Raw genomic sequence first — 21,801 nt, 5'->3', positions numbered from 1 at the left:
TGAAGCAGTGCTGGTGTCAGCTTGGTTGGTGAGGTCCAACACCAGCTGACTGAGAGGGCTCGTTTCTGGGCTCAGCTCTTGGGCTTGAAGTGCTTTAAATTGACTCGAATTTGGACTTGAATTTAGATGTAGCCAAAATTTTAATGATCTTTTCTGTATTTTCATTATTACTGGAAAATGGCCCAATTCTGCCCTACATGCATTAGTTGGTGTAATTTCTCTGGACTTGTAGGATTTTCCTACAGAATTCTGCATGTAGGGCTTCAATTGGATGTTTGTCCCACATTTTAAAGTCCAGTTTATTGAGTGGCCCCCAAACCTCACTTCCATAAAGTGCTATTGGTGGGATTACACTGTCAAATATTTTAGTCCAAATTCTAATTGGGATGTTGATTTTGAATAATTTCATTTTTATTGCATACATTGCTCTGCGGGCTTTTTCTTTGAGTGCATTCACTGCCATATTAAAGTTTCCCGATGCAGATACGGTCAGACCAAGGTAGGTGTGATTTTTAGTGTGTTCAATTTTGGTGTTGTTCAGGGTGAATTTATATTTGTCCATCTGACATGTTTTTGGGGGGGAAATCATAATTTACGTTTTTTGTAAATTTACTGCCAAGGGCCCAATTATGGCAATATTGCTCTAGAATATTAAGGTTCTGTTGAAGACCTTCTTTGGTTGTTGATAGAGGTACCAACAGCATATAGCAGGTATTTCACCTCTGTGTCAAATAGAGTCCTGGCGCTGGAGAATGGTCCAACATGTCTGCTAATTCATTGATATAAATGTTGAACAGATTTGGACTCAAACTGCAGCCTTGTCTCACACCTCGATGTTGTGAAAATAATTCTGTTCTTTGGTTTTTGATTTTTATTGCACACACATTTTATTAAGTCATACACCACCAAGCCCACTTTGGAGAATGTTGTAGAATAGCCCTTCCTGACAAATAGAATCAAATTATTTTTTAAAGTCAAAAAAGCAAGCAAAGATTTTGCCATCTTTTTTTTTGGGTGGACGTGTTTATTAATTAGTGTGTGTAAGGTGTGTGTATATATGGTCAGTAGTGCAATGGTTAGGGAGAAAGCCAATTTGATATTTACTTCATACATTTTTTTCTTGAAGAAAGGTTTGAAGTCTTGAATTCAAAATGCTACAGAAAACCTTTCCCAAGTTGCTGTTTACGCAAATTCTCCTGTAATTATTGGGGTCTGATTTGTCTCCACTTTTGTGGCTCAGGGAGATGAGCCCCTGGTTACAGCCAGAAGTTAAAACCATGTTGAACAATTTAAGCACAGCATTTTGCAACTCAGGTGTGCTGTTTTTCAGCATTTCATTTCTGATGTTATCTAGACCACAAGCTTTCTTTGATTTAATAGATTTTAGCTTTTCATTTATTTCTTGTTGGGTTATTGGGTAATCTAATGGATTTTGGTTGTTTTTAATGACTGATTCAAGGAAGTAAAATTTTCTTTATCTAATTGGTTCTGATGTAAGTCTTTTTGTGGGATGTTTTTGTATAGATTATCAAAAGTAAGTTTTCCAAATTCCTACATCTTGTATGGCTAATTCTAGTGGCTTTGTCGTGCTTAAATGGTTCCACATGTCCCAGAACTGATTTTGGTCAATTTACATTTTCAATTTCATCGTGTCTTGTTGGTATAATTCAATTTCTTGCATTTCAGTGTATGTTTGTTCCAAAGTATTCATATCGTAGCTCTGGGTTGTTTTGCTGCTTATGTTTTTCATTTGACATTTCTCAGGTGTTTTCTAATTGTTTTACATTAATTATCAAACCATTTTTCCGAAACTTTTTGCTTCTGATGTTGCATTCTGTCTCGTTTTGATTATCTCTAACATTCTCGCTCTCTCTCTCTCTCTGATTCTGTTACATTCTCTCTCTCTCTGATTATTTCAGTTACATTGTCTCTCGCGCTCTTGATTCTCTGTTACATTCTGTCTCTCTCTCTCTCTGATTTATCTCTGTTAGATTCTCTCTCAATATCCTTTTCCGTCACTGGCAGCGGTTCCACATATTATCGCCTTTTTAGATAGAATGAATGGCTCCACCTTGTGCTTTGATTTGAACAGACTTATGTGAAGAGCCAGGACAAGCAGTTTGCAGCCGGTACCATCCAGGCCATCGGCAGGTGTGCCACCAACATCTCTGAGGTGACAGACACCTGCCTCCAAGGACTGGTGCTGCTGCTCTCCAACCGAGACGGTACGGAACCACTGACCGATTTGATTGATTGATCGACTGATTGGTTCTCTTTGTCCAGAGAATCAGTCGATCGGTTGTCTTTGTCCTGCTCCGGTTCAAAGTTGGATATATGTGTCAAACCCTCTCTTTTGTATATATTGTTTTAACCACTTAGATGCGAAGTCTCCAGTTTGAGGCACTTGAGTGGTTCTGGTAGTATTTGTTCTAAATGGATATGTGGACACCATAGCTTGAAGAGGCTTGCATTGAGCGGTAGCCCTGATTCTCATGGACAGAGGATTGTCTCTTCTGCCTGTGTGAAGCAAGGTGGTGACAACTGACAACACTGTCCAACACCTGGCTGAACCCTACTTCACAGCCACTAACACTGCATATGCCTGGAATCCTTACACCCTAACGCAGCAGGAGAGATTGGTTTTGCCTGGAATCCTTACACCCTAACGCAGCAGGAGAGATATTTTTATTTGTTTTTGTCAGGGACAAGATTAATATGAGATGAAAGGCGAGTCCCTAACGAGTTTAGGAAGCTAAACTAGAGCTCTGGGAGACTCGATGGGGGCAGATGTTTTGCACATTTTATGCAGCTTTTCTCTAACACAATATACAATAATGTATTTTACAGTTCTAATGAAGGTAAAATCTTATAGTTAGTCATTTTATAAATTGATTATACTATATTTAGTCAACGTAATTTCACGCCTTTTTCATACTTTTGTTGAATAGGCAATGCATCATATACAATATTTCATCTTTTTATTATGTTTGTACTGTGTACTTCAGCTTGTGTCCTCAAGTGACTACACCTCAGCAATTTATTTAAAAAATTACCAGAAAGGTGAGATTTTAACCTTGGAGAGTGTAGCAACAATCCCCCCAAAAGTAATGATTCATCATGAGGGCCATAAACAATAACTAGTAACTGTTTATGGCCCTTCTCATGATAAATAATTACTTTTGGGGGATTTCGTATATATTACATTTTTTGATTACATTTAGTTCCATTTTGAAATGGAAATGTATCGTCTCCTCACAGAGACGGTGGTGGCTGAGAGCGTGGTGGTCATCAAGAAGCTTCTCCAGACCCAGCCCACCCAGCACAGTGACATCATCAAACACATGGCCAAGCTCTTCGACAACATCGCTGTACCCCCCCCAAAAACCAGACTAACCCCTCTTGTGTGTCAAGGTGCCGATGGCGCGGGCCAGCATCCTGTGGCTGATGGGGGAGTACTGTGAGAGGGTCCCTCAGATCGCCCCCGATGTCCTCCGCAAGATGGCCAAGAGCTTCACCTCCGAGGAGGACATCGTCAAGCTGCAGACAGTCAACCTGGCTGCCAAACTCTACCTCACCAACTCCAAACAGGTACATTAGCCTACGCTAAACAGTAGGTACACTGAACAGTCGGGTCGGCAGTACATGTTGCAGCGTTATTCTGCCCTAATTCATCATAATTCATCTTATACAGCTTTTATTGTCATGGAAGTAAACAACGTCATTAGCCTCCAGTTTCTTGTTATTTGGCTCCCGCAATCAAATTTTCCCCACTTCCTTAAGTGCAAGGTTTAACGTTGCGCGTCGTGCCATTGCCGTGCCTCTGTTTGAGAACGGATCTGTAGTTACATCGGATGCAGAGCAATATGGCGGCTAGGCTGGGTTTATGACCACACTGCAGATGCTGCCGCCTCAAATGAGCACGTTATTAGACCTCTTTCCCCTTGCTAATGTTTCAGAGAGATGAGGATGGAGGGAGGGCTGGGAGGGAAGAGAGTGGGATGGTGGGAGGGCTGGGAGGGAAGAGAGTGGGATGGCGGGAGGGCTGGGAGGGAAGAGAGTGGGATGGTGGGAGGGCTGGGAGGGAAGAGAGTGGGATGGAGGGAGGGCTGGGAGGGAAGAGAGTGGGATGGCGGGAGGGCTGGGAGGGAAGAGAGTGGGATGGCGGGAGGGCTGGGAGGGAAGAGAGTGGGATGGCGGGAGGGCTGGGAGGGAATAGAGTGGGATGGCGGGAGGGCTGGGAGGGAAGAGAGTGGGAGGGCTGGGAAGAGAGTGGGATGGTGAGATTCGAGGCAGACGGTGAGGGAAGAGGTTAAAAAAAGTGGGGGCGGGGGGGTGAAGAAATAGAGGGAGGTGTGAGAGAGTGCTAATGTCGACCTTCTGGGGTCGTAACTCTTGGTTTTTATACCTCCCTGAATAATATATGTTAAAGGCAAGCGCTCCCCATCTCGGACCATAAACCCACCTGGCACAGAGAGGTTGTCACTCATACGCCTAGAGAGGGGGAGCAGACTGGAGGAGAACAGTGTGTTTGTATGTAGTGTATGTAGTGGGACACACCATACGGATTCATGAGCTTACCTTAATGGAGCTGTGTGCTTCTTTTTTTATGTTGGATTGGCGGCGTCTTCTCTCCCGCTTCCTCCCCTCCATCTTTCTCTCCTCCTTCTCCCCCCCATATCTCCCTTTTTCCCTCCGTCCTTCTGTCTCTCCCAACACCCAGACCAAGTTGTTGACCCAGTACATTTTGAACCTGGGGAAATATGACCAGAACTATGACATCAGAGACCGCACGCGCTTCATCCGCCAGCTCATTGTGCCCAATGAGAAGAGCGGCGCACTCGGCAAGTACGCCCGCCGCATCCTGCTGGCGCCCAAGCCGGCACCCGTCCTGGAGTCCACATACAAAGGTACCTTTGGAAGTAGTGCACTAAATAGGGAATAGGGTGCCCTTTAGGAGACACACGGGTGTTTTTAATATGCTGGTGTGAGTCTGTGAATGGCAGAGGGTCCAGGGCCCTCTCTCTCTCTCTCGGCTCTGATGAGATGGGTGAATTATTACCTGGCTAATGATAACCTTTGAGATGCAGATAACACACACACACACACACACAGTTAACTTGAATCCAGATGAGAGAAAGACAGAAGCAGCCTCCGAAACATTATTATTCTGCAGTGGTCTCTGCGTCTACTAGATGTTTATGAAAAACGTTACCACTCCTGTCATTCTTAATATTCACCCTTTTAACTCTTGATTTCTTTTCTCCCTCTCTGTTTCGTTAGAGAAGGCCGACCTCCCCAGGCACTTTGACTGATTACACCTCCTATATTGACCATTAGGGAGGAGAATCGTTTTACTCTTGTGCGTGTGGGCTCCTGGAACCTTTATTAAACAGCAGTGTGTGTGTATACAGTGACATTTCAGAGTGTTTAATGCCAATTACTCTCTGTCCTGCTGATTGAGAGAGCACTGCTGTGACATTGAGACCCCTGCCTCTCTTTCTCTACCCCTTTCTCGTCCTCCAATGTTGATCATTATGTTTCTCGTCCCTCTTTTCTCCCCTCCTCCAACCCCCCCCACCCCCACCATTTCCCCTTCGTCCTCTCACCCCCTCTCCCTCCTCCAATGTTACTCATTATATTTCTCCTCTGACATTTTCCCTTCTCTTTGTCTACCCTTTTTCCTTTACTTCCTCCCTCTCTCCGTCTTCTCCTCTCCCCTCCATCACTCTCTGTCAGACCGTGATCGTTACCAGTTGGGAACGCTGTCCCACACCATCAACACCAAAGCCAGTGGCTACCTGGAGCTCTCTGATTGGCCTGCTGTGGCTCCTGACCAATCAGTGAGGAACGTGGAGGTGATTGAGCCGGTAATGATCCATCTTTACTTCTACTACCCGTGCCCGCTCATCACCCAGGCCCTACACCAAGGGTGGTCAATTCATTTTAATACAGCTCCATGTTGATACACTATGAATACAAGCGTATGTGGACACTCCTTCAAATTAGTGGATTCGGCTATTTCAGCCACACCCGTTGCTGACAGGTGTATAAAATTGAGCACAGAGCCATGGGAGCTCCATAGACACACATTGGCAGTAGAATGGCCTTACTGAAGAGCTGAGTGACTTTCAACGTGGCACTGTCATAGGATGGTACCTTTCCAACAGTTGGTCAAATTTCTGCCCTGCTAGAGCTGCCTCGGTCAACTGTAAGTGCTGTTATTGTGAAGTGGAAACATCTAGGAACAACAGCTCAGCCGCGAATTGTTAGGCCGCACAAGCTCACAGAATGGGACCATCAAGTGCTGAAGTGAGTTCAAAACTGCCTCCGGAAGCCACATCTAATAACTGTTCGTTGGGAGCTTCATGAAATGGGTTTCCATGGCCGAGCAGCCGCACACAAGCCTAAGCTTACCGTGCACAATGCCAAGCGTTGACTGGAGTGGTATAAAGCTCGCCGCCATTGGACTCAGGAGCAGTGGAATGGCGTTCTCTGGAGTGATGAATCACACTTCACCATCTGGCAGTCCGACGGACTAATCTAGGTTTGGCGGAAGCCAGGAGAACGCTATCTGCTGCAATGCGTAGTGCCAACTGTAAAGTTTAGTGGAGGAGGAATAATGGTTTAAGGCTGTTTTTCATGGTTCGGGCTAGGCCCCTTAGTTCCAGTGAAGGGTAATCTTAATGCTACAGCATACAATGACATTCGAGATGATTCTGTGCTTCCAACTTTGTGGCAACAGTTTGAAGGCCCTTTCCTGTTTCAGCATGACAATGACCTCTCCCAACATCAGTGCCCAACCTCACTAATGCTCTTGTGGCTGAATGGAAGCAAGTCCCCACAGCAACGTTCCAAGATCTAGTGGAAAGTCTTCCCAGAAGAGTGGAGGCTGTTATAGCAGCAAAGGGTGGACCAACTCTCTATTAATGCCCATGATTTTGGAATGAGATGATGAGCAGGTGTCCACATACAACACCAGTCAAAAGTTTGCCCACCTACTCATTCCAGAGGTCTAATTTATATTTACTATTTTCTACATTGTCTTCAATATTACTCTACAAACTATGGAATCATGTACTAACCAAAAAAGTGTTAAACAAATCAAAAATATATTTTAGATTCTTCAAAGTAGCCACCCTTTGCCTTGACAGCTTTGAACACTCTTGGCATTCTATCAACCAGCTTCATGAGAAATGCTTTCTTGTAGGAGTTCCAACATATGCTGATCACTTGTTGGCTGCTTTTCCTTCACTCTGCGTTCCAACTCATTCCAAACCATCTCAATTGAGTTGAGGTCAGGTGATTGTGGAGGCCAGGTCATCTGACGCAGCACTCCATCACTCTCCTTGGTCAAATAGCCCTTACACAGCCTGGAGGTGTATTTTGGGTCATATTGTCCTGTTGAAAAACAAATGATAGTCCCACTAAGCGCAAACCAGATAGGATGGCGTATCTCTGCAGAATGTTGTGGTAGCCATGCTGGTTAAATTTGGCTTGAATTCTAAATAAATCACTGATGGTGTCACCGGCAAAGCACCATCACACCACCTCCTCCATGCTTCACGGTGGAAACCACACATGCGGAAATCATCCATTCACCTACTCTGTGTTCATGAAATTTTCCAAAGTGACTGACTTTCATGTCTTAAAGTATTGGACTGTTTCTCTTTGCTTATTTGAGCTGTTCTTGCCATAATATGGACTTGATCTTTTACCAAATAGAGCTATTGTCTGTCTGTATACCACCCCTACCTTGTGTTGTGACAACTGATTGGCTCAAAGGAAAGAAATTCCACAAATGTACTTTAACAAGGTGCACCTGGTTGAGAGAATGCCAAGAGCGTGCAAAGCTGTCATCAAGGCAAAGGGTGGCTACTTTGAAGAATCTCAAATATAAAATATATTTTGATTTGTTTAACATGTTTTTGGCTACTACATGATTCCATGTGTTATTTCCTAGTTTTCATGTTCTTCACTATTATTCTACAAAGCAGAACATAGTAATAAAACTAAAAAACCCTTGAATTAGTAGATTTGTCCAAACCTTTTGACTGGTACTGTACTTTTTGTTTCAATCTTTCCTCACTTCCTCTTACTGTACCTCCCTTCCTCTGACATCACTTCCTAATCCGTTGCCAGGTGAAGGAGTGGGCTCCGTCGCTAGGGAAGACTGGAAAGTCCAAGCTGTCCAAGTCATCAGATGATAAGTTCTACTCTGACTCTGGAGAGGAGGAGGAGAAGGAGAAGGGCTCAGGGAGCAGTAGCAGTGATGACAGCAGCAGCCGTAGTGAAGGTCTGTTTGGCCATGTGTGTACCATAAAGTGTGTTATTTTGTGAGGGCTTGCAATGCCAGTCAAGGTTGTATTCATAATCGTACGAGATGAAACTGTGTGTGTTAGAGTCTAGCAGTGAGGCGGAGAGCGATGAGGAAAAGAGCAGTAGTCAGAGCAGTGAAGAGTCCGACAAGTCCTCCAGCCAATCAGAGAAGAGTTCCAGTGAGTCCGACTCTGAACAGAAGAAAACAACTAAGAAACCACCACAGAAGAAGACAGTCAAACCAACGGCCAAAGACAGGTACTATAATGAATTATTCAACACGTAGTTGCGGTTAAGTATGTAGGCACCCTTGTACGATTCACTATTTTACTGCTGAGGGGCTAGTGCTTTCTGCTCAGTCTTTGAACAATCCTCGCGGTTTTTGATTTGGGTTTGGATTCATATATTTTTTGCAATAAATGCATTAAGTCTGTTGAATTCTGTAACGACACAGAATACAACTATTAATAAAAGCCCATTGCTGCTTATCGCTTTTTCGGGTTTTTTTCACATTACTTTACTTTAATAAAATAGTTTAGTTGGCTATGTTAAATAGCTGTTTTAGTATGATGGTGACTTTAGTAGCAGTTTCATTAATACAAGTAATGACTTCCCATCCTTTATCACATGACTTTAATAAAATATTTCAGTTGTGTAATATTACATTATTTTCTTATGATGACTTTGGTATTTCATGCCGAGTCATCACACCTCTGCTCAGGCAGTAGCAGCCACCATCTATTGCTCTGCTCCCCAATGAGTCATCCTAGTTAGGCTAGCTAGCTGGTGGACGAAATCACTATTTTAGTAGTTCTTCAAAGTACGTAAGACATACCTTCACACCTGTTTGTAATGCCAGCTATCAGTCAATTCGATGTATTATTGGCTAGAGATGGGGCTACCTCACGAAGCAACTGTTTCCATTTCTGTCCCACTCCCTCATGTCACGCTCTTCTCTCTTTCTCTTGTCTGTGAAGAAGGCTACGTAATGGCCATTGTAGTTACGTACCACGTTTTCTGCGGTAAACTTTGTTGAAAACTACGACTTCCTATTAAGTCCAACAACAGTGCTTTGAGCTCACAGAAAATACCAGAACTAAATGGAATTAGAATCATTGAACAGACGTTGGTCTATTTATTTTTTATTATTATTATAATATTTTTTTTACCGGAAATAAAATGCCATTTCAGCTAATCGCGCAGCACTATATTTATTCAAAATGTTGAAATTCAAACTTTTGGTTTCCATGTGTTTTTGTTTGATTTACAGCTGCACAGGACCAAGAAATTCAAATGAATTTGGTTGGAAGCAAGTGATTTTTGTTTACTGTGTAATTCGTCTCCCCTGTGGTAAATAGCTGTTCAGCTAGTTTTGAAAAGAGGAACTTTGTGCTTTATTGTGCTCCATTGTGAAGGGCTCTCATAACGGCAGTGCAGCTGTGGATTGGTCATTTAGCTTCCTGTTGGTGGCAATGAATGAGATCTGAGACATTACTGTTGCACACAGACACACACTGACAAATTTTGTCCCTGACACGTTCTATTTCACTCTCTCACACAATGCTCTCCCACACGTACACACACACCCTACCTGCTCGTGCTGTGTGACAGGCCGGCAGCTGACCCTGTTCCCTCCATTAGAGGGTGTAATTAGACCAGCTCACCCCAGTGCTTCCACGCACGCACCCACACATGCTATACCCACTATCCCACACACACACTATCTCGCTCTCAAACACACACACACACAGTAATTATCCCAGCTCACCCCAGTGCTTCCACAACAAACACAGCATAATGCCCTCATTACGGCCCAGTCATTCCAGGCAGGGCTTAATCAGGCCCGCTCTGATTTATATCGCTTTTTCCTGTTCGCAACAAATGAAATCTGTAGGCCAAATTAATACTGGCTTCTCATCATCGGCCAAGTTAAAAAGCCAGTTACCGTCACAATTCTGCTCGTTAATTTAACAGCTGAAAATCCCAGGCAGCCCGAGTAAACACTCATTATCAGGACAAATTGGAGAGAGAGAGATGGAAAGAGGAGAGAGAGCGAGCGAGGGAGGAGGAGAAAAAAGTTTCAACGAAAGCGATATTAAATTAAGTGGGCAAACCAAAACAGATTGATCTTGGTTGTTCTGACAGAGTTTTAGCATGAGCTCCAGCAGACTGCAGTACGCGGTGGGGGTGGAAAGGGTTTTGGTTCGAGTGCCTTTAATGGATAGATTCATAACACGTTCCCCTTTTTATAATGAAACTTTTCATGTTTTAATATAGGAAAAACCCAAGTTAATGTTATATTTCAATCTGTGTTAGACGGAATCCGCGGTATGGGAAACGGCGCCCACCGTCTGCCCCAAGGCCGTTGTGTTTTGTTTTTGTGGAGGTGAGGAGTATCGCACAACGTGATATCCACATGTCTTTTCAGTACATATTCTGCTGTTTGATCACGCGTGCAATGACGTCGGAGGGGGAAAAAAAGCCAGTGTTCATTGTTTGCCTTAACTTGTAGTTATATAGCAAACGGTAGTGGCAGTTTCACCGCTAAGGATTCCATATGACTTTTTTTTTCCTCCCACGGAATAACCCTTCAAGATGCACTCCTTCATCTCACAGGTACATATAGAAGACACTTGTGGAGTTTTGGATGGCGGTTATTGGCCAGCCAATTACTTTTGGCTGCAACTCCTGGCTACATGTGCTGCCCATAGAAAGTCAATGATTTAATAATGGTTTAATGGCATGACTGGCGGCCATTGCCAGTGTAGTAAAAAGGGGACCATCGAGTTGTCCCAGAAGCTTGGGCGCTGCACAAAAACCTGTGAACCCAGACAGATGGTGTGATGGGTCTGCAGCAAGAAAGATGTTGCATAAAGTTTAATTCAGCGTACTCCGTTGCAAGTGTACCCATAGGCTAGGTTGAAGATGACAAATGATATACGTTTTCCACCTAGCCCATAGGAGCACAGCAGGAAGTAAAAGCAGGAAGTGCACCCATCAATCTGTGCTTTTAAAAAATATATATCTATTAACAACAAATCAATACAGAAAGTACATGAGGGAACACAAGTATATATAGATTATAAACCATGGACAATCGAGCTAGGGGGTACAATATCACATAAGGACCGTAAGGGGCATACATACACTTACTCTAACAAAAAAGCTGTTAGAATTGTATAACTCTTTTTGTAGGGTAAGAATGTTGTTTTTTCGAAATTTACAGTTGTGGTTATGAAATTTGGCCAAAAGAATAATGAAATGAATTACATAAAAATGTTCAGCTTATTTCTATCGTATGTAAAGCAGTACATCAAGCAGTACATCTCCACAATAGTGTAAAATCTTCATAAATGTGTTCAATTATAAACCTACTGATGTCTTGCCACAGTTTTCTTACAAGAATACAATGCCAAAAAAGATGTAACACCGTTTCTGGGAGGTCATTACAAAAGGAGCAATTTGAGTTGATGTTTTCCTTAAACTTCTTCATATAGTGGTTGGCCAGGATCATATTTATTAATAATTTTAAATGAAACTTTCTTAATTTTGTTAACAAGTAGGTATGTGTGTGGCAACAGCCCAAATTTTTTCCAACAGATATTATCAATAAATCCTTTCCAATAAGGCATGACATAAGGTATAGATACAACATCCTGTTGAAACAAGGTTCGTATCGCTCTGTTGTTGAATGGACCAAAAGAGAAACAAACAAATATTTCCTACTGATGAGTAAACAGGGTCAATAGAAGGTAGGCTCTGAGGGTCAGGTCTTGACACGTTCCTGAATAACAGAGCAACACCTGAGGGAATGGAGTCTAAAACAATTGAAAAATCTTTAGGTGTTACAGGGACCTTGCGAAGTGATAAGAATTCTTTATAACTGAGTGAACGACCCTCTGCATTTACCAGTTTACTCACCAATAGGATATTATTTCGGAACCAATATTCTAAAAACAGAAGTATGTTTATACAATATATCCTGATTATTCCATATATAATATCTGTGTGGAGAAAAATTGTGTTTATAAATGAAGGACCATGATAAGAAAACCTGCCGATGAAAAACAAAGTTTCATGGGAACTTTGTCAATATTATAATTGCAAAACAACATGAAGTGAAGGCCACCAAAAGTAGAGAAGATGATGACATGATGAGGAATAAAATTCCAGATAGAAGTGGGTCTTCTTAGGAATTGTTTTATCCAATTGATCTTAAAAGTATTATTTAAAGTAGTAAAGTCCAGAAAATTCAGTCCACCATTCTCATAAGTGTTCATTGCAACAGTTTTCCTAATGTAATGGGTACGGTTTCTCCAAAGACCAGATGCTTTTCAACTTTCTATCTCCTTATTTTACTGTCAAGATAGAGCGCCATATGTTAGTCTAGAGATGCCTTCGGCCTTGGTTATTAGGACTCTACCTTTTAAAGATAAGTCCCTCTGTAGCCATTGATTTAGTTTCTTCTGGGGGTTTTAATAAGAGGGTTAAAATGTAGTAAGCCTCTAGACTTCTGATCCTTTGTAATGGTTATGCCTAAATATGTAAGTTCTTCTTTTACTGGAATACCATAATATGAAGGTGTCACACAATCTTTGACAGCTATGAGTTCACATTTATTAATGTTAAGATATAGACCAGACGCTTTGGAAAAGGATTGTATCACCTTGATCGATATGGGAATTTGGTTAGCGTCTTTCAGAAAAAGTGTAGTATCAGCCAGCTGGCTTATAATCATGTCTTTACCAGGTATGGAAATACCTTGTACAGGGCTATTATTTAAAGAATTTGCAAGAAGTTGGGTGATTTCATAAAAACAGGTACGGAGAGATGGGACAACCTTGCCTAATTCCTCTCTTTAACTCAAATCTAGGTGAAGTGCCATTTTTCAATTTGATAGAGCTGTTACCATTTGCATAGAGAGTCTTAATAGCCTTGCAGAAAAAATCCCCAAAGCCAAGTCTCTCAAGGGAGTGGAAGAGGAACTGATGCTCTACTGTGTCAAATGCTTTATAAAAATCTAAAAATAATATGAAGCTATCCTCGGTTATTAGGTCTGAGTAGTCAAGTACGTCTAATACTAGTCTGACATAGTTAGAAATATGTTTGTTCTTCATAAAGCCAGACTGTTTCATCAATGATTGCATCCAGGACTTCTTTAATTATTTTTGCAAGTAGTAAGTAAGTAATATCTTAGTCATTATTAAGAAGACAAATTGGACGCCAGTTATCGATGAGCAGCACTTCTTTTTTAGCTATCAGTGTTATTAACCCCTGACTCATTGTAGGAGGGAGAACATTGTTTTTAATACTCTCTAAAAAAGACTTCAAATAGGAAGGGAGCTACTTGTTCAGATAATAATTTGTAAAATTCCAATGTAATTCCATCAACACCTGGTGATTTATTGTTCTTTAGATGTTTGATAGACTCTATAATCTCCAACTTTGATGGGCTCATCACACTGTTTAGATTCTATATCACTGATAGAGTGAACATTATTCAGTGAGTTAAAAAACATATCTGTGGATCCCTGACAGTACGTAGAGCTATACAATTTTCTGTAAAAATTGCTACAGTATTTAGCAATTCATTTTTGGTCATCTGTAATAACACCATCAATGTTTAACATATGGATAGTGTTATTTTTAGAGTGAAATTTCTCACGTCTAAAGAAATAGGATAAATTCTCTTCTCCCTCCTCAATCCATTTTTTCCTAGATCTAATAAAGGCTCCTTCTGCTTTTAATTTATATACATTATCCAGTTTATTTTGTAACTCAATTAGTTCCATCTTCTCCTCCCCAATAGGTCGGCTGGGGACCTCTGAGAAAGGGAAGTTATCTTACTGATCACCTTTTCCTCCTCAGCTCTTCTGGTCTTAGCAAGATTACTACTATATTTTCTAAGGTATTTGGACACCTCAAATTCCAAGAGCTCCCAGTTCTTGCAATAAGATTTTTCTTCACAAGCCCTTTCCCAAAAGTGTGAGAGCAGATCTTTAACCTCAAATTGAACTATATCATTATTTAATAATGAGCTATTTAGCTTCCAGTAGGATGCTCTACCAAGGTTAGTATCAGGGGTAAATATTTTGATATCAATGTAAATGGCCCTTTGGTCTGAGGGGAGTAGTACAAATATTTGTAGTAACACACTCACTGTCAATACATTTGGATATAAGCCAAAAATTCCCATCAATTTGTGCTGTGATTTGTTGATTCAACTCCACTGACGAAACGAAACAGAGACATTCCATTGCACGAGCCACATCCGTTAACTGTAATTCAAATGAAAATGTTAGATGGAAATTATTGCCTCACACTACCAGGCAGCCATTGCGAGTTTACCAGTCAACTTGCCAGGGTTAAGGGGTACCAAGCCTGTTTTACTCATTCTATTTCTGTGTGCTGTTGCTGCGGTAAAGGGGGGCGTTGCCTAGGCAACCGAAGACTTGAAGCAAACAACACCTCGCTGGTTTCAGCTCGGAGCAACAAATTGTTACAACAGTCAACCACAACAATGTCCATCCCGACGTCCCACAACAACAAAAAAATAAGAAATCACGACGGTTATTTTATTTCCATGACTGTCTTCAGCCATAACCGTCAGTTATACAGTAATTGTACCAGCCCCCATTTGTATTGTGATTAGGCAGTTCTCTGACACCCTTTCGTGTTATTTCTCCTCCGTGTCAGTGATTCGGACGAGAACGGGAACGTTGCTAAAGAAACCAGCAGTTCGTCTGCAGAAGAGACCTCGTCTGGTTCCGAATCTGGGTCCGACGCAGACTCCCACTCAGGCACCGAATGCAAGAAGAAAACCAAGTCTAAAGCCAAACCCAAGGTGAGACATCCAACCGTGAGGGCAACTGCTTGCTGGGGGCTTCAGTTTTAGCATTGTTAACACCTCCAGAAATAACCCCTGGTGGGGGTTTCCTTCATCTGCAGCGGATTTGAATTGAGGCCATGGTCTGAGTCTGAACAGATGAACTTCTGTTGACTTGTGTCCAATCTGAGCTCTTCTCCACACTGTAAATAATAGTGTTTGAACCAACCTTCTGTTTGTCATAGTACAACGCTATATAATGTGTTAGCGTGAGCCGTGGGAGAATCTCAATTGCATACTCCCTCGCGTCCTCTCTCCTCACCACCTTCTCTCATCCCATTGGAGGAGAAGGTCAGATGGGAGGGACTTCTGGCTTTCTCATCCAATGGGTTTTGAGAAGGTGGTGAGGAGAGTGGACGCGAGGGAGTATGCAATTGAGATTCTCCCACGGTCTTTCTTCGAGCTAGTGGAGGCCGAGAAATCAGATTCTACACAGTGGAATAGGATTTGGTCTGCTTCTTTGCAGTGTCGTCTCCCCCCCGTCTTTTCCTTCACTCATCCCTCCCTCATTCGTTCTCTGCTATGAAATTCAAATTTTGCATACTTTGCTTCTGTGACCTATGCATCTCTCCGTCTTCTCTTTTGCTCTTCCACTTTCTTTCACCTCGCTCACTCCGCCTGCAAACAAGGGTTCCTTCTCTATTATACCGCCACCAAGCATCAATCAGAGACGATCTGATAAGATACGCCCTCGAACTTCATTGTTTGTTTTCACTATTACACCTTCTCTGTCTCTCGCTCTCTCTCTGTCCGTTAATGGATCCCGCAGTAAGCAGAGTGGAATTGTACGGTTCTTTTATAAGATGTGAACAGGGCCGTGCTTGGTTAGGAGGGCATGGAGAGCGAGAGGGCCGTAAAAGCGCTCGTATGTTTAATAGCGTTTTTAATGTTGCCCGTTTTGTATTGTAGATCTGGCGACGCACATCCTAATATTCCGAGTCGCCGTTTGACAAGCCTGGCCTAGTGGTTGGAGGTAGAGTCACTAGACTGCATCAAGTTGTGATGGGACGCACCTCATGGCTGGCCCATGCAGATCAGAGACACGCTTCAGATGTACTGTGTGTGTGTGTGCACAGCAGCCTGAGAAACAGAATTGATCTCGAATTGAATTTTATGTACATAGCAGATATGTTTAGAAATGTCATGTATTGGATAGACGCTGTCAGTCAAATTTAGGTAGTGTAGACTGTACCCCCCCTAAACAATACATATAGTGTTGACTTCCAATATTCTGCTTGTCATCTTTTCTCTCCTCCACTTGTTCCTCCATCTCTTTCGTCTATATCCTTCATTCGTCGTGCCGTTCATGTTGAAACATTTCTCTAAAAAGGGGAAACTGTGTATATGTTATGATATACCGTTCTGTACTCTGCCAAGTGTGTTTGACTATGAATTTATTTCCCAATCCGACAGAGACCTAAGGGTCGCACATTTTGAATGAGTATTTATATTCGTTACCCAGCACCTGTTCCAAGCCCGTGGAGATCTGTATGCTCTAGAGACAGTTTGTTTCTCATGTAGGTTTCTGGTTCTCCCCCCTCCCTAGATGGAGGTGAAGTCAACGAAGGTGTCCCTGTTGAAGGAGGTATCCCTGTTGAAGGAGGTGTCCCTGTTGGATTTGGATGACTGTACGTTTTCTGTCTGCGCTACAGCATCGTAACTGTGAAAAATACATCCAACTGTAGTCATCACAATATTTCCAGTGGGAATTAAGCCTATTTCTGCCGTAAATGGCATTATATATATATATATTACATTTAGCAGACACTTTTATCCTAAGTGACTTACAGTAATGCGCGCATACATTTTACTTAAGGCTGGTCCCCGGGCCTTCTCTTTGTCCTGTAGTCACTCCTACACCAGTGACCCGGCCCAAGATGTCTGTCCTCTCCCCCAGCCTGCTCGGAGACCTGGAAGGCCTGTCTCTCTCCAACATCTCCTCCACCATACAGGTGTGTGTGTGTGTACTGTCTGTGTTGGTTTGTCTATCCCTCCCTCTGTGTGTAAGTCCACTGGGTCCTGTGTGTGTATGTCTGGTTGACAGAGCTTAGAGAGAGAGACAGCATCCAATAGTGTGTCTCCTGAATGAGTCGGGTCTCTCCGGGGGCTGAGATATCTCCTCCTGAGGTTGGCTACTGACTTTTCTTCTTCTCCTCCCTGAATATATTTAGTACTCCTCTCCTTCTCCCTACCCCTCCCTCTCATCCAGGTGCAGTGCCTGTGTACTGCTCCGATGCCAAACTCCGTCCATCCGTCTCTTTCCACCTCTCTGTCGCTCTTTCCCTGTCGTCCCTGCACAGCGTGTCTGTGCGTGACGCTTGACCTTTCTCCCCAGTGTAACAACTCTGTCTGTCTTTTGGTTTGAGATTTATGTGCGATCGCGCTAGTTTAGCTGAGGACCGTGCGTGACCGACCAATCGGCTAATCCATTAGAGAGCCGATATGTCCCCATAACGTCGCCGTACGGACCCGTAAAATTCCCGTTTTACTTTCCTTATCTTAGCTACAAAGAAGTTCCCTCATGTAGCCAGTCTTTGTGTCCTTTTTTGAATTGTTCTCTCATCACTCGTCCAAGGCGTGTGTGCGTGTGTGTGTGTGTGTGTGATTGACAGCCCTTCCCAGGCCTGTCTGTATGCAGAGTGGTGTGTGTACTGAAAGGTGAAAGCCCGGGCAGTAATGGAGAATAGAATTGCAGATTAAACAGGGTGCTGTTTTCACATCAGCGTCTGATTTGAGAGTCAATCCTATGCATACATACATGATGGCCATCAGGATTCATAGACTGGGGGGTAAATAACCTCAAAACCCTCTATTGCTACTTACTTTCAAAAGCCTACGAACACACACACACACACGAACAGTGTCACCCACTCACTCACTATCTCGCTCTTTCTCACACACTTACCCCTGTGTCTTTTCTATATCTCACCAATCTGCCCGCAGAAGCGGTGTGTGTGTGTCTCAGCTGAGCGCTTCGGCCCTTTTTTTAGAGAATTACTGCCTGGTTATCAAAGATATTTACATTAACCCTGGTCACCGTCTCTGACCCCCCCCTCTCCTCTCCCCCTCTTTTTCCCTTTGTCTCTCTCCCCTTTCTCTCTTTTCTCTCTCATGCTCCCTCTCTCTAATAACATTTTGACATTCGAGGATCTCTCAAATGCCTTTTAAACCAACCCACCCTGCCACACACCCTCTGTCCGTGTGTGTGTGTGTGTGAGGGGGGGTTGACTGAGGCTGATAACTTTTCATTCATAATTAGCATTGGGCGAATGGGGCTGCGTTGGGGGGAAATTGAACTGTCAGCAGCAGGGCGCGGGCCGTTTGACCCCATCACACCTGGAGGGGGCCATCATAATTTGTTCATTTGGTGCCCATCAGGCGGGCTTCTCCTCCCCCGTCTCCCCTCTCTGACCTCCTCCGGTGTGGGCGCGATGGGTTAAGGTCTAATTATGAATCAGCAGTGGGCCGGGAAAGGCTGGAATATAGCAGCCCTGCCCTCCACACACCCCTACCTGCCACTCTCTCTCTAACACACACACACACACACACACACACACACACACACACACACACACACACACACACACACACACACACACTGGCGGGATATAAAGAGGTTTAAATGCCCTGTAGGAAATAGTGCAATATGCAACCGGTTGGTTTTGATGGGATGTGGCTGGGTGAGTGTCAGTTGTCTGTCTGTCTCTGAATCAAGTCCCTGATGCAAAGGCTTCAATTGAACTGGTGTACTGTGCCGTAACTATCCATGCTGGTTTGAAATCCCATTCGGTGAGGATTTACCCCAGATGCGCTAACCTCTCTCGATGTACTTTGGGCTAACTAACTCTTGTTGGTTTAATATGGTTGTTGGTGACTGTAGTGACATCTAGTTGACTCCTTCTAGTCAAGGTCTTCTGATAGGCTAACTCAATTAATTGTCCTGACTGGGGGGGGGGGCAAATTACAATCAGACGCATGTCCCTTACACCTCTTTCTCTTTCTCTCTGTCTCTCTCCGTCGCACAATCTCACAATGTGATGAAATCCTCTTTCGGAAGTAGCAAGCCGCCAGTGTCACAAAAGCAGAAATGGATTTTCAATACATCCTCATACATCTCCTAACACGTCCAATTGAAAGAGTGCATCTGATGCGTCCACATGCTCGCCAGACGCCCGGTTACGGTTAGCACCTTTTTGAATTTGTCAGCGGGATTTTCAGGTCATTTACCAGAGAGGATGCTGGGAGGGAGTGAGCGCGTCGTCCCTGTGTGTGTGTATCCGGGCTCTGAAGGTGACTGGCGTGTGTGTATCATCCATCACAGTAGCATCCTTTAAGTTGAGACCTAATAAAGCCTCTCAATCAACTTCCTCGCCCCATTGTCAGCTTCCCTCAAGTCCAGGAGAGCCAAAAAGAGCGACACTGTGTGTGGAGTCAAGGTTACATCCCTAGCCTGCTGTTATTTACACTTTGGGTCCGGGGGATGCCTCCGGTGGCGGGGGGGGGTTGTGTGCGTTAAGCCGTCACTGTCCGTTGTGTGAAATTGGTGATAAGCGCTTTAAAGCCCTGTCCTATCCTGCATCCCTCCCTCTTCTCGGGTTGTGTTAGACAGGACCTTGAGCGCGGGTTGGAGGCAAGGATGTGCTTGTCAGGAAGGTAAATCTGCTTTGTGACGGGGTGGCAGACGTTACGGCCAGCTTTATCGACAGCGACTGCTCTGACACGGACAAAAGTGGCTCGATAAATTCCCCTCGTTGGCGTGACGGGCGAGTGTGAGGAGGGCGCCGCGCCGGCAAATGTTTGTTTGACCCCCCCCCCTCCCTGTCTGTGTCCAGGATGTCTGAGGGTACGCAACACAGAAACGTCAAGGCTGACTGTTACCAGAGGTTTGAGAACCTCTTCTGTGTCGTCGTATGAAGATTACCACCTCTTCTACTGTGTTTAAAAAATAATAATAATAATTAAAAAATTGTGTGTTTTTTAAAGTTGATTTAACAAGGCAAGTCGGTTAAGAACAAATTCTTATTTACAGTGACTGCCTACCCGGGGAACAGTAAGTTAACTGCCTTGTTCAGGGGCAGAACGACAGATTTCTACCTTGTCAGCTCTGGGATTCGATCTAGCAACCTTTCAGTTACTGGCCCAACGCTCTAACCACTAGAGCCTGTATTAAGACTGTTTGACTGTGATTAGCCTGTTTCTGTTTACTAAAGTAAGCAGTGTCATTGAACTCCGAGTCAGTTAGGGACCCGGGACGGTAACGCCCCAGAGACTGCACTTTTGACTTCCAGTTCTTCAGCACCTGGTTGCATTTCAAACCTGATTCTCCACACTCACACGCCATGACAGTCCTGAGAATGTTTCACACACATCTCTTCTCTCCTTTCGTCTGATCCGCCCACCTCCTATCAAACAACGTGTTTCTGACACCTCTCAAAACCGGGTTTGTGTGTGTGTTCCCATTTCACAACTGAGGAGTTATATTCGCCCCCTCGTTTCACACGTTTGTTTTTCTTGGGCCTGTTCTATCTTGCTTGTTGACACTTTTGACGGTTGCGTTGTAAGATTTCTCACACCTTTCTATTGTCGTCCCCCCCCCCTCTCTCAGCGCTCTCCATCCCTTCCCCTCACTTCCTTTCTTTTTATCCCCTTCCCCTCACTTCCTGGCTCTCCTTTTTTCCCCCTCACTTCCTCACTCTCCTTTTTCCCCCTCACTTCCTCACTCTCCTTTTTCCCCTCACTTCCTCGCTCTTCCTTTTCCCCCCTCACTTCCTCGCCTTCCTTTTTCCCCCTCACTTCCTCGCTCTTCCTTTCCCCCTCACTTCCTCCTTCCTTTTTTCACTTCGCTCTTCCTTTTTCCCCCCTCACTTCCTCGCTCTTCCTTTTTTCCCCTCACTTCCTTCTTCCTTTTCCCCCCCTCACTTCCTCGCTCTTCCTAATTTGTTTGTTTGTTTTTCTTTTAATTCTACTTTGTCTTGTTTGTTCGTTTCTAACTTGTTCGTCTACTTCTAATCCACCTTTAACTTGTCTGTTTCATTTTCCTTTGTTCTCCTTTGTTTTTCCTTTGTTTACTTTAATTTGTTTGCCATTTTCTTAACCTAATTTTTTCCTTTTTCTTTGTTCTTTTTAACTAACTTTTAACTTGTTTGTTTCTTTTTGTTCTTTTAATCTTTTCCTTTTTTAATTTGTTCTTTGTTTTTATTTTTTCTTTTTGTTTCTTACCTTTTTTCTTCTTTTGTTCTTTATTTTTCTCTTTTTACTTTAATTTGTTTGTTCGCTTCCTCTTTTTGTTTTAATTTGTCCTTTGTTTTATTTGTCTTGTTTACTTTAACTTGTTTGTTCTTTTTTCTAATTTACTTTTAATTTGTTTGTTCTTTTTTCTTTTTGTCTCTTGTTTTCATTTTGTCTTTGTTTTCTTTTGTTCTTTTTTTTTTTATTTTGTTCTTGTTTTTATTTTGTTCTTGTTTATTTTGTCTTGTTTCATTTTGTTCTTGTTTATTTTAACTTGTTTCATTTTGTTCTGTTTTATGATTTTGTTCTTGTTTTTGTTTAATATATTTTGTTTCCTTGTTTCTTTATTTTGTTTCTTTATTTTGTTACTT

The 21,801-nt window shown here is 43.1% G+C and overlaps 1 protein-coding gene across 2 annotated transcripts in view; it reads left to right on the top strand.

Moving 5' to 3' along the window:
* The window catches only part of LOC112230811 (AP-3 complex subunit beta-1-like), an 84,300-nt gene that overhangs the window by 18,180 nt on the left and 44,319 nt on the right, over window positions 1–21,801 (top strand). The window contains exons 13-22 of one of the 2 annotated variants that reach the window (XM_042311676.1): window positions 2,093–2,225; window positions 3,259–3,368; window positions 3,412–3,588; window positions 4,721–4,907; window positions 5,737–5,867; window positions 8,140–8,293; window positions 8,400–8,574; window positions 15,013–15,160; window positions 16,749–16,830; window positions 17,051–17,154. In XM_042311676.1, coding sequence (XP_042167610.1) covers window positions 2,093–2,225; window positions 3,259–3,368; window positions 3,412–3,588; window positions 4,721–4,907; window positions 5,737–5,867; window positions 8,140–8,293; window positions 8,400–8,574; window positions 15,013–15,160; window positions 16,749–16,830; window positions 17,051–17,154 — 1,401 coding nt within the window. The remainder of the gene's footprint in view (window positions 1–2,092; window positions 2,226–3,258; window positions 3,369–3,411; window positions 3,589–4,720; window positions 4,908–5,736; window positions 5,868–8,139; window positions 8,294–8,399; window positions 8,575–15,012; window positions 15,161–16,748; window positions 16,831–17,050; window positions 17,155–21,801) is intronic. The other variant, XM_042311677.1, reaches the window with a different exon arrangement.

Source organism: Oncorhynchus tshawytscha, linkage group LG33 (genome assembly GCF_018296145.1).
Source record: "Oncorhynchus tshawytscha isolate Ot180627B linkage group LG33, Otsh_v2.0, whole genome shotgun sequence".
Classification (NCBI taxonomy): domain Eukaryota; kingdom Metazoa; phylum Chordata; class Actinopteri; order Salmoniformes; family Salmonidae; genus Oncorhynchus; species Oncorhynchus tshawytscha.
Note: the sequence above shows the minus strand (reverse complement) of the source record. Positions and strands in the feature narration are given on the sequence as shown.